Consider the following 16,648-nt stretch of genomic DNA (forward strand, 5'->3'; position numbering starts at 1 on the left):
TTGCTCACAACCCTGGTTTTATGTGCCAAAACCTGTTAATTAATGTGTAACGTGAAATGAATGACTTCCTTTAAAAGGCTCCCGGCTTTCTTAGTCTGTTGTGCAACTCTTGATTCCCAGATTATATACATGTATCGAAAACAAACCCATTGCCATTGATTTGATTCTGATTCGTAGCAACCCTGTAGGGTTTCCAAGGCTGTGAATCTTTATGGAAGCAGACTGCCACATCTTTCTCCCATGGAGCTGCTGGTGATTTCGAACCACCAACTTTTCGGTTAGCAGTCTTGAACACTTTACCCACTGCATCACCAGGGCTCCATGTACATTTATTTGTTCCCAAACTTTGTTTTTTCTTGTAGGTCAGTTGAAATCTCCTTTGGAAGCTGGACAGGTGTCATCTGCACTAACTTGCCACTCCTTTGGCGATGGACTAGGGGCTACAGGTTTGGAGTTGAACTCCAAATCAATGGGAGAAAACGCTATGAAAACGGAACCGGCTTCCTCCCTTGCGGAGCTTCAGGATATTTCGACTATTACAGGTTTGTATTTAGAGTTAACAATCCTTTTCTCGTATATATTTTTGCTTCTGGTTTGATTATAAATAAACAAAAAAATTGACCTTTCCAAAAAATTTTTTTTTTTAACCATTAATTTCTTTTATTAAGATCAGCACAAAGGTGGTTCCCACGAGGAGGTCAGACATGCCTCCTTTCTCCACCGTCCTTACCAATTCTTTTTATTTTTTTATTGTGCTTTAAATGCAAGTTTACAGTTAAGTTAGTTTCTCATGCAAAAATTTATACACACATTGTTATGTGACCCTAATTGCCCTCCCTGTAATATGACAACACACTCCTCCTTTCTACCCTGAATTTCTGGTGTGCGTTCAACTAGCTCCTGTCCCTTTTTGCCTTCTTATCTCACCTCCGAACAGAAGCTGCCCATTTAGTCTTATGTATCTACTTGTGCTAAGAAGCAGTCTCTTCACAAGTATCATTTTATGTCTCATAGTCCCATCTAATCTTTGTCTGACAAATTGGTTTCTGGAATGGTTTCAGTTCTGGGCTAACAGAGTCTGAGGGCCATGTCTTCTGGGATCCCTCCAGTCTCAGTCAGACATTAAGTCTGGTCTTTTTACTAGAATTTGAGTTCTGCACCTCACATTTTACCTGCTCCGTCAGGAACCTCTGTTGTGTTCCCTGTAAGGGTGGTCATTGGTGGTAGCTGGGCACCATCTAGTTTTTCTGGTCTCAGGCTGATGGAGTCTCTGGCTTGTGTGGCCCTTTCTGCCTAATAATGTTTTTCACTTTTTATTAATAATAGTCTCTTATTAATTTGATATAGATAAGTGCTAAACCCCCCTTTTTTCCTTGAAAGAACATAGTATGTATTTAACTTGCATTCATAGAGACCCAGCATATTTACATATATTATTTATGATCAAACTGATTTGAAAGTTTCTTTCACGTCAGTTTTCACTCCACGGATTATGCAGAGTTAGGTAAATACTATTCTAGCAGTTTATTTTTTAATTTAATTTAATTTTTTTGAGTATTCAAGTTTTTGTCGTCCCACTCCCCCTGCCAAACGGATTGATATTGAAACATTGAGGAAAATTCAGATAACATTTCTGTCATAAATGTTTCAATTTGAGCTGAAGGAGAATGGGTACATATTCACATAATTTTTAATGAGCTGAAACAGCTATACTATAAGGAAGTTGATCTTAGTTCCTTAAAATTTATCACCTGGATGCTATCTTCAGATTTAATTGTCTAAATCAAAACACACTAAATTTTCAAAAAATAAATGGCTGTTTGGCTAAGAGAAAATGTGATAAACAAAGGAATCCTGATTCTCTATTATGTTTGGAGAACTCTAGCTATAAATGATCTACATTAACTCCAAGAGTAAAGATGGGTGATTCATCTACTTTTCACCCCAGCCCCCCACACAGTAAGTTACTCCAGGTATTTAATGGGATCTTTGTCTTCTATGTCTTCACTCCTGAGGAACCTATAAAAAGTGTGCAAGGATGCAGAGGCATGCCCACAATAGAAGGAAAATTATTATTACCTAAATCTGTTCCTTTTTTATTGTGCTTTAAGGCAGCTTCTCATACAAAAACTTAACACACATTGTTAGGTGACATCTAGTTGCTCTCCCTACCACGTGATAGCATACTCCTCTCCACCCCGTATTTCTTGTGTCTATCCAGCCAGCTCCTGTCCCCCTCTGCCTTCTCATCTTGTCTCCAGACAGGAGCTGCTCACATAGTCTCATGTGTCTACTTGAGCTAAGAAGCACACTCCTCACGAGTATCATTTTATGTCTTATAGTCCAGTCTGATCTTTGTCTGAAGAGTTGGCTTCGGGAATGGTTTTAGTTTTGGACTAACAGAGAGTCTGGGAGCCATGACCTCTGGGGCCACTCCAGTCTCAGTCAGACCATTACTACTCAAGTCTGTCTTATTACTAGAACTTGAGGTCTGCATCCCACTTTTCAAAACCCTTTTGTTTCTGGTATTGATAATTTGTGTTTCCTCTCTTCTTCAGTATGGCTAAGGATTAATCAGTTTTGCTGATTGTTTCAAAGAACCAACTTTTTACTGTGTTAATTTTCTCTATTTAAAATTTTATTTCTTTCTATTCTTACCCTAATTATTTTCTTCCTTCAGCTTCCTTTTTCTGGCTTCTTAAGGTGGAAACTTAGGTTATTGATTTTAGATCTTATTTTCTAATATGAGCATTTAAAGTAATACATTTCCCTCTAAAAACTGCTTTAGTTGTATCCTACAAATTTTGATATGTTGTACTTTTCATTTTCATTCAATTCAAAGTACCTTGTGATTTCTTTGTTGACCATGGGTTACTTAGAAATACGTTGTTTCATTTCTAAATATTTGGGGTGTGTATAGATTCATTTCTAATGTAATTCCATTGCGGTCAGAAAACATACTCTGTAGGATTTCAGTCTTTTTATATTTGTTGAGACTTATGGCCTAGCATATGATCTGTCTTGCTGAATGTTCCATATGCACTTGCAAAGAATACATTTTCTGCCATTGTTGGTGTAACATTCCATATCTGTCAATTAAATCAAAGTAGTTGATAGTGTTTTTCTGATTTATATCTCTATTGATTTTGTTTTTTGTCTAGTTCTATCAATTACCAAGATCATGGTAACCATGTTTGTGAATTTGTCTGTTTCTTCCTTTAATTTTGTCACTTTTTCTTCATGTTTTTTGAAATTTTGTTATTAGATGCATATACATTATAATTGTCTTCTTGATGAATTGCCTCTTTTATATCAGTGTGTCTTTGGTAATCCTCTTTGACTTGATGCCTACTTTATCTCATATTAGTATAGGTAGTTCAGTTTCCTTTTGCTTACTGTTTGCATGATAAATCTTTTTTCTCTTTCAACCTAATTGTCTTTTATAGATAGTTGGACCTTGCTTTTAGTTGTGATGTTTATTCTAGTTACATTAACTGTAATTGTTGATGTGGTTGGTTTAAGGTCTGCTATTTCCTAGTTGCTTTCTGTTTATCTTATCTGTGTTTTGTTTCTCTTTTCCACCTTTCACATTTTTTTAGAATTCCATTTTGTCTATTAGATTTTAGCTATAACATGAAACCCACTGCCGTCGGGTCGACTCTGACTCATAGCGACCCTACAGGACAGAGTAGAACTGCCCCATAGAGTTTCCAAGGAGCGCTTGGCGGATTCGAACTGCAAACCTCTTGGTTAACAGTGTAGCACTTAACCACTACGCAACCAGGGTTTCCGATTTTAGCTATACTTCTTAACATTTTTTTAGAGGTTTCTCTAGTGATTATGATAAAACCGAAAAAACCCAAGACCTGGTGCTATAGAGTTGATTCTGGCTCATAACGACCCTAAAAGACAGAGTAGAGCTGCCCCATAGGGTTTCCAAGGAGTGCCTGGTGGATTTGAACTGCTGACCTTCTGGTTAGCAGCTGTAGCTCTTAACCACTATGCCACCAGGGTTTCCGATTATGATACATATCCTTAATTTTTCACAGTTTACTTAGAGCTAATATTGAACCACTCTGTGTAAAGTGTTGTGTAGTTTCATTTGTTCCCCATCCTTTATGCTGTAGTTGTCACGTGGATAATAGCTATACATGGTGTAAATCCCACAATGTAGTATTATAATTTTTGCTCTAAACAATTATTTTAAAGAATATAAGACAAGGAAAAGAGATAGTCTTATTTATACACGTATTTACCATTTCTAGTGTTCTTCATTCTTTCTCGAAGATTCCCTTTAGCTCCAAGTTTTTTTTTTTTTTTTTAAGCTTTTCTTGTAGTGCAGCTCTCCTGGTGACAGATTCTATTAGTGTTTATCTGAATGTTCCTTTATTTAACTTTCATTCTTGAAGGGTGTTTTTACTAGATGTGGTATTTTTCTTTAAGTACTTTTAAGATAATTGTTTATGTTCTTCTGGCTTCTTGTTTCTGATGAGAAATCAGTGGTCATTTATATCATAGTTCCCCTGTTTGTAATGTGTTGTTTTCTTTTTGCTGCTTTCAAGAGTTTTATCTTTGGTTTTCATTATTTTGACTATGTTTAGATTTGTTTTAGTATGTCAACTGCTTGGGGTTCATAGAGCTTACATATGAAAAATGATGCCTCTCATCAAATTTCAGCCGTTGTTTCCTTAAATATTTTTTCTACTCCATTCTCTGTGTCTTCTGCTTTTAGCATTCAAATTATACTTACGTTAGATCTTTTAATTTCATCCAACAGGTAACTGAGACTGTGTTTTCTTTGTTTTTTTTAAATGCTTTCCCTGTTTTTTCATATTGAATAATTTCTTTTGGTCTCTCTTCAAGTTTTCTGATTTTTCTCTCAAATCCAATCTGCTATTAAACCCATCTAGTGAAATTTTTACTTTTAGTGATTTTTTTAGTTCTAGAGTTTCCATTTGGTCCTTTCTTCTTAGATTCTACTTCTCTGGTAAGATTTCCTATCTGTTTGTTATGATCATAGTTTTAATAGCTGCTTTAAAATCTTTATCTACCAAGTCAAATATCTAGATTATCTTGAAGTTAGTCTCCATTGGTTGACCTTTTTTTTTTTTTTAAATTTTATTGTGGTAAAATATGTATAACAAAACATTTGCCACTTCAACCATTTGTATGTGTGCAATACAGTGACAGTAATATCCACCGTGCTGTGCAGCCATCATCTCTATCCATTTCCAAAATTTTTTGTTACCGTTAACAGAAACTCAAGGAGCCCTGGTGGTGCAACAGTTAAGTACTCAGCTGCTAACCAAAAGGTTGGCTATTTGAACCCACCCAGTGGTGCTGTAGGAGAAGGACCTGGCGATCTGCTTCTGTAAAGATTACAGCCTAGAAAATCCTATGAGACAGTTTTGCTTTGTCACATGGGGTCTCTATGTGTTGAAATTGATTTGATGGCACTTAACAACAGCAACAGAAACTCAATACCCCTTAAGCAATAACTCCTTCCCCATTTCCTCCTGCCACTCATCCCTGGTAACCACTAAAGAACTTTGGCCTATTCTAGATAATTCATGTAAGTGGGATTATGTAATATTTGTCCTTTTGTGTCTGATTGTTTCACTTAGCATAATGTTTTCAAGATTCATTCATGTCATATCATGTATCAGAACTTCTTTTTCTTTATGACTCTAAATAGTACTCCGTTGTGTGGATACACCACATTTTGTTTATTCATTTTCTGCTGATGGACATTTGGTTTGTTTCTCCCTTTTGGCTGTTGTAAATAGTACTGCAACGAACGTGGCGAACAAGTGTCTGTTTGTGTCCCTGCTTTCAAGTCTTTTGTGTACATACGTAGGAGTGGAATTGCTGGGTCATATGAAAATCATCTGTTTAACTTTTTGAGGAAGCACTGACCTGTTTTTCACAGTGGCCTCATCATTTTACATTCCTACCAACAGTGGACAAGGGTTCTAGCTTCTCTGCATCCTCACCAACACCAGTTTCCATTTTTCTGATAATAGCCATCTTAGTGGGTGTGAAGTAGTATCTTGTTATGGTTTTGATTTGCATTTCCCTAATGATGTTGAGCATCTTTTCATGTGTTTATCGGTCACTTGTATTTCTTCTTTGGTGTAATGTCTCTTCAAGTGTTTTGCCCATTTTTTAATTGTGTTGTTTGTCTTTTTGTTGTTGAGTTGTCCAAACCAAACCTCTTGTCAAGTTGATTCCAACTCATAGCAATCCTATAGGACGGAGTAGAACTGCTCCATAGGGTTTCCAAGGCCATAATTTTTATGCAAGTAGATTGGCACATCTTTCTCTCGCAGAGTGGCTGATGGGTTTGAACTGCCAACCTTTGGGTTAACATGCAAGTGCTTAACCACTGTGCTACCAGGGCTCCTCTCTTTGAGTTGCGGGGGTTCTTTATATATTCTGGGTATTAGACCCTTATCAGGTATAACCCAAAATTATGGTTCCCAAATATTTTCTTCTGTTCTGTAGATTGTCTCTTCATTTTATTAATGATTAAGTTCTTTGATGTACAAAAGTTTTTAATTTTGATGAAGTTCAGTTAATCTATTTTGTCTTTTATTGCTTGTACTTTTGGTGTCGTATCTAAGAATCCCTTGTTGAAAACTAGATCCTGAAGCATTAGCCCTATCTTTCCATTGATTGACTTTTCTCTTGACTATGGGTCACATTTTTCCCTTTCTTCATACATGTAATGTTTTGAATCGTGTGCTGAAAATTGTGAATGATATGTTGTAGAGTCTGGATTATGTTATTTTCCTCTAAAGAATACTGATTTCTAGAAAGAAATATTTTTGATGATTACCAGGGATGGTTAAAATGGGGAAAAAAGTGTAGAACAAAATTCAAATTCATAAAAAAAGACCCCGTTTACTGGTCCAAGAGAGACTAGAGGAACCCCCGAGACTGTGGCCCTTAGACACCCTTCTAACTTGGAACTGAAGCCATTCCTGGAGATCACCTTTCAGCCAAATAATAGACAAATCTATAAAACAATAACACCTGTGCAGAAAGTGTTCCTTAGAACAGTCATCTGTGTGAGACCAAAAGGGTAACATTTGCCCAAAAGCAAAGATGAGAAGGCAGGAAGCGGCAGGAAAACCAGACAAATGGAAATGGGGAACTCAGGGTGGTAACAGGGAGACACATTGCAGGGATTGTATCCATGTCATGGAACAATTTTTGTATAAACCATTACATGAGAAGCTAATTTGCTCTGTAAACCTTTACCTAAAGCGCATGCGCGCGCACACACACACACAAATCATTGCAACTGGGGAAAAAAAACAAAAACAACTGATTTCTTTGTTTTAAAGGCAGTTAATTTGGCTTAACTCAAAGTCCAAATTCTATTCCACTGCAATGGGCAGCAGCTGAAATCTTTGTTCAGTTCTTCTAGCCTTAGTTGGACTATTCAGAATGCTGTACATTTTCAGAGATCAACCAGAGATTTTGGCCAAGTTTATGTGCAGAAATTGGTGCTACCCCTCTGTGGCTCTCTTCTTTCTGGGATTCCCCCTGCCCCTCACTTTCCAGCTGTTGCATTGTACCTTGTCCTCTGTGTACTCAACCAGTGAGATTATAGGTTTTAATCTGAGCTTTAGCCACCTGGTTTTAGGTGAACAGCCTTAAAATAATGGGAAACTCACCTGGTGCCCTTCCATTATTTCAAATGTCTGACTCGTCTTCAGTTTCCACTTGTTGTATGTTGTTCACCAGTGCCTTCAGATGCTTCCCCTCCCCCCAGAGTTCATGATGGCTACATGCAGGAGGGATGTTCCAGTATGAGCTGTTCATTACTGGAAGAAAACCCTTCACCTCTGTACTAATGGACAGCATTAAGAAGCTGTACACATTCATGATCACACGGGGGGTTTTTCCTTTCAAGTAATGATTGCTTGTTGCATCGGTAATTATTTGGATATAATTGATAATACCAACTTTTGGTTTTGATAATGTAATGTTTGTGGTAAATGGTCAGAGTCCAGGATGTCCTGACTTTGAATAAATCTTTTTTTTTTTAATTAATTAATTTATTTTTATTGTGCATTAAGTGAAAGTTTACAAATCAGGTCTGTCTCTCATACAAAAATTTACATACACCTTGTTATACACTCCTAATTGCTCTCCCTCTAATGAGACAGCATAGTTCTTCCCTCCACTTTCTGTCCTCATGTCCATTTGGGTAGCTTCTGGCCCCCTCTGCCCTCTCATCTCCCCCCACAAACAGGAGATGCCAACATAGTCTCATGTGTCTACTTGATCCAAGAAGCTCATTCTTCACCAGTATCCTTTTCCATCCCATATTCTAGTCTAATCCCTGTCTGAAGAGTTGGCTTTGGGAATGGTTCCTGTCTTGGGCTAACAGAGGGTCTGGGGACCATGGCCTCCGGGGTCCTTTTAGTCCCAGTCTGACCATTCAGCCTCGTCTTTTTACGAGAATTTGGGGTCTGTATCCCACTGCTTTCTTGCTCCCTCAGGGTTTCTCTGTTGTGTTCCCTATCAGGGCAGTCATCGGTTGTGATATGAATAAATCTTGATCTCTCTCTTTTAAAGGGAAGAACATCTAAGCCACCTTCGTATGTGTATCTGTTTATTATTTTCCTTTTTAAAAAAAGCATACAAGTAATACACAGTGGTCATAAAAAACCCCAACAATATAGAGGTATTAGAAGTAAAAGGGAAAGGCTTCTTTCATTTCTTCCCTTCCCCCTTGGGTAACTTCTGTTATTAGTTTGTCATTTTTCTAAATCCTTTTGTATGCATTTTTGTAGGTAGGGAAGCAATTAAGACTTTATTTTTAAATGTAATTAAGATAACTCTAGGCTTATTGTCGTCTGATTTATTTTCATAGTATTTCTTAGAGCTCTTTCCATGTCAATACATTTGCCTCATTCTTCCTAATGGCCAAATACTAGTTGCTAATAATGTTAATCATATATTTAACCATTTCCCTTTTAATGTTCATTTAGATTGTTTCTGGATAGCCAGTGTTTCAAACAATGTTGCAGTGGTCTTTCTTGAACATTTTTGAACACTTGGGGAATATTTGTTTTTTTAATTAATTTTTATTAAGCTTCAAGTGAACATTTACCATTCCAATCAGTCTGTCACATGTAAGTTTACATACATCTTACTCCCTTCTCCCACTTGCTCTCCCCCTATTGAGTCAGCCCTTTCAGTCTCTCGTTTCGTGCCAATTTTGCCATCTTCCCTCTCTCTCTCTCTTCCCATCCCCCCTCCAGTCAAGAGTTGCCAGCACACTCTCCAGTGTCCACCTGATTTAATTAGCTCACTCTTTATCAGCATCTCCCCCCCCCCCCCCCCCCCCCCCCGCTGACCAGTCCTTTTCATGCCTGATGAGTTGTCTTTGGGGATGGTTCCTGTCCTGTGCCATCAGAAGTTCTGGGGAGCATTGTCTCTGGGATTCCTCTAGTCGCAGTCATACCATTAAGTATGGTCTTTTTATGAGAAATTGGAGTCTGTATCCCATTGGTCTCCTGCTCCCTCAGAAGTTGTCTGTTGTGCTCCCTGACAGGGCAGACATTGATTGTGGCCGGGCACCAACTAGTTCTTCTGGTCTCAGGATAATGTAGGTCTCTGGTTCATGTGGCCCTTTCTGTCTCTTGGGTTCTTAGTTGTCGTGTGACCTTGATGTTCCTCCTTTGCCTTTGCTCCAGGTGGGTTGAGACCAAATGATGTATCTTAGATGGCCGCTTGTTGGCATTTAGGACCCCAGACGCCACAATTCAAAGTGGGATGCAGAATGTTTTCATAATAGAATTATTTTGCCCATTGACTTAGAAGTCCCCTCAAACCATGTTCCCCAGACCCCAGCCCCTGCTCCTCTGACCTTTGAAGCTTTCATTTTATCCCGGAAACCTCTTTGCTTTTAGTCCAGTCCAATTAGGCTGACCTTCCTTGTATTGAGTGTTGTCTTTCCCTTCGCCCAGAGCAGTTCTTATCTACTGATTGATCAATAAAAAACCCTCTCCCTCCCTTCCTCCCTCCCCCCTTTGTAACCACAAAAGTATGTGTTCTTCTCTGTTTTTTCTGTTTCTCAAGATCTTATAATAGTGGTCTTATACAATATTTGTCCTTTTGCCTCTGACTCATTTCACTCAGCATAATGCCTTCCAGATTCCTCCATGTTATGAAATGTTTCAGAGATTCGTCACGGTTCTTTATCGATGCGTAGTATTCCATTGTGTGAATATACCACAATTTATTTACCCATTCATCCGTTGACGGACATCTTGGTTGCTTCTAGCTTTTTGCTATTGTAAACAGAGCTGCAATAAACATGGGTGTGCATATATCTGTTTGTGTGAAGGCTCTTGTATCTCTAGGGTATATTCCAAGGAGTAGGATTTCTGGGTTGTATGGTAGTTTGGGGAATATTTTTATAGGACAAGTTTCTATGAGTGTAATTGTTAGATTCAAGGGAACACATATTGCCAAATCACCCTCCAAAAAGGCCATTTGACTTTATATTTACACCAAGAAGAGCATGAGACGTACCTTTTCCCTTACATTCTTGCCATCTGTGGATGTTACCCATTTTTTAATTTTTTCTTAATTTAACATTGAAAACAAGACTTCATTTTTTGTTTATCTGTTGTTTTTAATGAGGTTGAACAGTTTTTATGTGTTTATTGGATTTGTTTATCTAATTTTCATGTTCTTTGCCCATTTCATATTGGGTTGGTCATTTTTATTATTGATCTGCAAGTGTTCTTTTTATATTTTTGTCACTAATTATTTGTCTTTTATATACATTGGGCTTTATTTTCTCTTGGTCTGTTACTTGTCTTTTACTTTTATTTAGTGTATTTTATAGTACTGGGATTAAAAACTTTTAAATCTACTTTCTTTTTTCCTTACTTATGATAATAGTATATATAAAGTAACATAATTACATATACCTTTTTCTGTATTACAACATTCATATTAAAAATAAATTGTAATATAAACCACCTTTTAAAAAATTTGAAGAAATAAAAATATGTCTCTTACCCATACCTCATGTGCTGAGGTTCTTGATCACCATTCATCTTTAAAAAATTATTTATTTTGTGAAGCTTGACTTGTTAGACATCAAAATGGGAAGAGTAGTGGAGAAGGGAATTGTGTAGGTAAATTCTGGCATTTCCTAAATATCTGTGAAGCCCAAAGGCTTTGTAGAGTAGCCCTCTTCTGGACTCAGACGGATTCTGGACTATGGCAGGTTTAATGGGAGAACTGATCGTATTGGAGACCTGAGCCAGAAGTAATCTGAGAAATAACCTTTGAAATGGCTCTGGACTTGGGAAGCATTCTTTGGTGAACTCGTTCCCAGGCTGTGAATGGAGAGCATGGTCTCTGAAGTTCCCAGAGCAGAGCTTCTTGGCTGCATATGAACTTGTGGGTAAATAAAGAAGCTTGCAGTATTTTCCGTGGATTACCCATTGTTCTGAGGGGAAAAATGTGATGACCCATTCTTTTAGAGATGGACTCAGGAAGATAGTAAAGATGGAATCAAACTGTTTTCCAGCAGGTAGGGGATGAAAGATGAGAAGAAATGCTGCAAACATGAACATGGAGGCTCTCGTTGTACATCTTTTTTGCCTAGTTCATTAGAGTGTATTGTAAACCCATTAAGTACCGCGCATTGATACAGAGATCAGTCAGACTCATTGCTGCTTGAAGACCATCTTAACTTAGGGGGAGTTGACATTTAATCTGAGTCTTGTTGGATGAATAGTGCTTTACAGTAATAAAGTCACTCCTCAGGTACACCCTTCAGCCAAAGATTAGACAGGCCCATAAAACAAAATGAGACTAAAGGGGCACTCTAGCCCAGGGGCAAGGACTAGACGGCAGGAGGAGATAGGAAAGCTGGTAATAGGGAACCCAAGTTCGAGACAGTTAGAGTATTGACATATTGTGGGGTTGGTAACCAATGTCACAAAACAATATGTAGCAGATGGGGCAGGGTATTCCAGCAGAGAGAATAATATGAGCAAAGTGTAGCATATCTCCTATTAAGCTATTTCAAATGGAGATAAGGCAGTCAGTCACATATTTATTGTTGCCATATTTTGACACTCATATAGTTGTGACTTTGTTGATATTATTGATATTACCTCTCATGAAATCTACATTTATATGCTCATTGTTTTATACAAAGTAGAAGTCTTATTTATATATTTAACAATGAATATAGGATTTGGAATTCTTTGCCTTCTGGAAAGGCAAATTTCAAATATTAAAAGTAATTTAAATTGTAAATAGAAATTTTTGCATTGCCAGTGGTTTAATGACATTGAAAAAGTTTTGTTTTTAATATGACCATTTATAAAGCTTTTATACCATAATGGCTGTGTTGTTGTTGTTAGTTGCTATCAAGTTGGCTCTGACTCATGGCAACCCTGTGTGTACAACAGAATGAAATACTGCCTGGTCCCGCACCATTCCAATGATCGCCAGAATGTTTGAGTCCATTGTTGCCTTCCAAACTAGGGATCTAATCTTTCAGCACCATATTGGATGGTATTCTGTTGTGATCCATAGGGTTTTCACTGACTACCTTTGAGAAGTAGATTGCCAGGTTTTTCTTCCTAGTCTGTCTTAGTCTGAAAACTCTGCTGAAACCTGTCTACTGTGGGTGACCTTGTTGGTATTTGAAATATGGGTTGTATAGCTTCCAGCATCATAGCAACACACAAGCCATGGTAGTACAACAAACCAACAAATAGGTGGTGGATAATGGCCACAGAATTGTGTACTATTTATTAGATGATCTCAGTTTTTTTAGGGGAGGCAGAATTTCAGGGTTTTTTTGGTCTTGACCAGATGCTATGTAATTAACATAAATGGCGTAGCAGGGGAGCCGTTTGAAAATAGTGGGCTAAAAGTACTCAGGTTCTCCTGGCTTGTCTATGGAACTATTAGTTTGGTCCTTTGCCCAGCTGAGTCCAGAACATTATGCCTCAGCCTTGTGGGTACAGGGATGTCCCTTTTCTTGCTGAGCCTCTTCTCTGTGGCAGGCTGCTTTCCTTCTAGCCTGCTTTTCTAACATGGGGAAATTATTAAAGTTGATGTACAAATGAAGTGGAATTTTAATTTCAGAGCCCAGTTGTCTGTTTTGGCAGGGAGAGCCCTAGATGATAGCCATGTCCCTCCTGGGTCAGCAGCCTGAGCTCTTAATTATGTTGTCTTAAGGGTGGTGTTATGTTAGCTGTCACTTGAAATTGGCAATTAACTGTTCCTACACCAATAGAAAATATGCCACACATGTGACAGAAGTGAGGCGACTAGGTTAGAGAATAAATTCAGCGCCTGTTTTAAAGTTTACGTATTTTGTGGGGCCTTGGGCTACCTCTCACCATAATGTACAGGTGTGTGTGTACACACAAACACACACATACACTTTCTGCCTGTGTTGGATAATTTAGATGTGTCTCTGTAAAAAAGACAAATAAGGTAAAGTGAGGGTGGGGTAGGGGAGTGTTAGAAAAAAATGATACAAGATTTCATGTCTTCCTTTGTATCTTTAGGTCACACAGTGGCCTTTGTGCCAAGCTCCAGGGAATACTTTTTTATTGTACTTTAGATGAAGGTTTACAGAACAAACTAGCTTCTCATTAAACAATTAGTACACATATTGTTTTGTGACATTGGTTACCAACCCCACAATATGTCAATACTCTAACTGTCTCGAACTTGGGTTCCCTATTACCAGCTTTCCTATCTCCTCCTGCCGTCTAGTCCTTGCCCCTGGGCTAGAGTGCCCCTTTAGTCTCATTTTGTTTTATGGGCCTGTCTAATCTTTGGCTGAAGGGTGTACCTGAGGAGTGACTTTATTACTGAGCTAAAAGGGTGTAGTGGTTAAGTGCTACGGCTGCTAACCAAAGGGTCGGTGGTTTGAATCTGCCAGGTGCTCCTTGGAAACTCTATGGGGCAGTTCTGCTCTGTCCTATAGGGTTGCTGTGAGTTGGAATTGACTTGATGGCACTGCATTTTTTTTAAAAGGGTGTCTGGGGGCCATGCTTTTGGGGTTTCTCCAGTCTCTGTCAGGCTGGTAACTCTTGTCTTTTTTTGTGAGTTAGAATATTTGTTCTACATTTTTCACTGCTTTGTCGGGGACCCTTTATTGTGATCCCTCTCAGAGCAGGTGGTGGTGGTAGCTGGGCATCATAAAGTTGTGCTGGCCTCAGTCTGGTGGAGGCTGTGGCATTTGTGGTCCATTAGTCCAAAAGACTCTAGGGAATACTTTTGAAACCACTGCAACTAACTCATGCAGTTGCCCATTTTCTAAGAGAGCTTGTAGAAGTAGTAGAAGTCATGTTACTTTGAACTTGAGCTAGGATGAATAAATGCAGCATGGAACACATACTGGGTTCTTTTGAAATAGACTCTAAGCATTTTGCTTTGATGCCCTAAAAGCCAGAAGAGAATGTATTTGAAATTGTTGTACGTGGACAGGCATTTGCTTATCTGTAAAGCAGAACTTAGAGTAGATGCTTTTCGAAGTTCACGCGGCTCAGATTATTGTCTAAACCTGGGCCCAACCTTTTTGGCCATTCACAGATAACCCGGGCTGTTTGAAAATGGGCTGCTGTCCATTCATTCATTTTAGTCAACAAACATTTAGTGAGTGCCTAATAAGTGCGTATCTTAGTTACCTGGTACTGCTGTAACAGAAATGCCGTAAGTGGGTGGCTTAAAGAACACATTTATTTTCTCACAGTTCCGGAGGCTAAAAGTCCAGATCAGGGACTTGGCTGTGTTAATTTCTTCTGTGAGCCTCTCTTGTAGTTTCTGGTATCTGCTGGCAGTCCTTGGCTTTTCTTGGTGTTCCTCCACATCTGCCTTCTGCTGGTGTGTGTCTCTGTCTATTCTGGCCTTTTTATAACTCAGAAGTGATAAAGTTTAGGATCCATCCTACATTGATATGACATTGTTAATATAACAAAACCCTATTGCCAAGCAGGATCACATCCACAGGTATACCCATTGCTGTCCAGTCGATTCCAACTCATAATAACCCTATAGGACAGAGTAGAACTGCTACATAGAGTTTCCAAGTAGCACCTGGTAGATTTGAACTGCTGACCTTTTGGTTAGCAGCTGTAGCACTTAACCACTATACCACCAGGGTTTCCATCCACAGGTATAAGGGCCATGAATTCAACACATATTTTGAGGGAGAGGGGGACACGGTTCAATCCATAACAATGCCAGACCCTATTTTAGGCCGTCTCATTTGTAAATATTCTACTTGAAATGCGTAGAATGAAAAAGGGTGAAGACCGAATAGAAGTATAGGCTCATTTGCCTAATCTTTTTTTTTTTTTTTAACTAAGCACCTGTTGGAAATGAGACACTTTGCCACATGGTCTAGATAAGTGATTCTAAACTATGGAATCTTGACATGTTGTCAGTTATAAAATGCATAGGAAGTAATTTATCACTGAAGTATCAAATGTTTAGAAATGATTTAAATTAACCAGGTCAGATTCAGATTCTTGCCCTTGTGTTCTGTGTATTTCTTGAGTTGCCATAGAGTTACAGCCATTATAGGGTGCTAAGTTTTGGATGTCTGTCACCTGCAATATCATCAGTCATGTATCGTGGTGGAAAATTAGTTAAGAATTCTTTGTGTTAGGGATTATGGACATAAATGACACATCTGATCTGGGCCCTTCCAGGTCCTTCTGTCTAGAGAATGGATAAGACTACAGGTACCTGTAATACAAGAGAGAAAGTAAGGTAGTGTATGAGAAGTACTTAAAATATAAAACAATGGGAGTAGAGAGAAGACAGACAGGGGCAATATGTACCTGCCACATAGAAGTTGAACTCAGGACTCACTTCAGATGGTTAATGTGCAACTAAAAGGTTGGAGATTTGAGTCTACCCAGAGGCTCCTTGGAAGAAAGGCCTGCAATATACTGCCCAAAAAATAAACCTTTGAAAACTCTATGAATCCCAGTTCTACTCTGACAGACATGGGGTCACCATAAGTCGAAACTGACTTGATGGCTGTTGAGTGTACAAAGGTTAATGGGGCAGTCTTGGTCTTAGTGTTCATCAAAGTGCTCTTTGGACCTGAGTCATCCTGGGGGAGAGAATGTTTAAGTTGGTGGTTTGGGGGCAGGGGATTGAAGAAGAGGATAGTTGATAGGGCCTTGGGTAGGAGTTAGGCATAACCACAGGGCCATTTCTGAGACTGTGAGGTGTCCTTTCTGACTTAATTGCAGACTCCTTGAAGTAGGTAAAGATTCAATGGGTAAGTTGCAGCCAAAGTGAGGTCAGTTGATTTGGATTTATGGAGCTACTGGAGATGCATCATTCCCAGGACAGTTTTAGTACCTTTCACTTCATTTATGGCAGTAATCATGTCTTCGTTCAGTATCAGGTGAAGTATTTGGTATTAAAAAAAACTTCGTTTTTTAAAAACAGTAATGATAATTACTGAGTATTTAGTATTTATGCTTAGTGGTTTATGTTCATTTTTTTATTTAAAAATATAACACATTTGCCAATTGACATTTTTCACGTGTACAAATTAGTGACATCAATTACATTAATCATGTTGTGCAATCATCACCAATATCTATTGTCAAATTTC

At 38.5% G+C, this 16,648-nt stretch overlaps 1 protein-coding gene across 5 annotated transcripts in view; it reads left to right on the forward strand.

Moving 5' to 3' along the window:
* Positions 1-16,648, forward strand: part of PHF20 (PHD finger protein 20) — a 147,157-nt gene that overhangs the window by 75,550 nt on the left and 54,959 nt on the right. For all 5 annotated transcript variants that reach the window (XM_003411689.4, XM_010591651.3, XM_064276045.1 and 2 more), the window contains one exon: positions 363-542. In XM_003411689.4, the coding sequence (XP_003411737.2) occupies positions 363-542 (180 nt within the window). The remainder of the gene's footprint in view (positions 1-362; positions 543-16,648) is intronic.

This window comes from Loxodonta africana, chromosome 24 (assembly GCF_030014295.1).
Source record: "Loxodonta africana isolate mLoxAfr1 chromosome 24, mLoxAfr1.hap2, whole genome shotgun sequence".
NCBI lineage: Eukaryota > Metazoa > Chordata > Mammalia > Proboscidea > Elephantidae > Loxodonta > Loxodonta africana.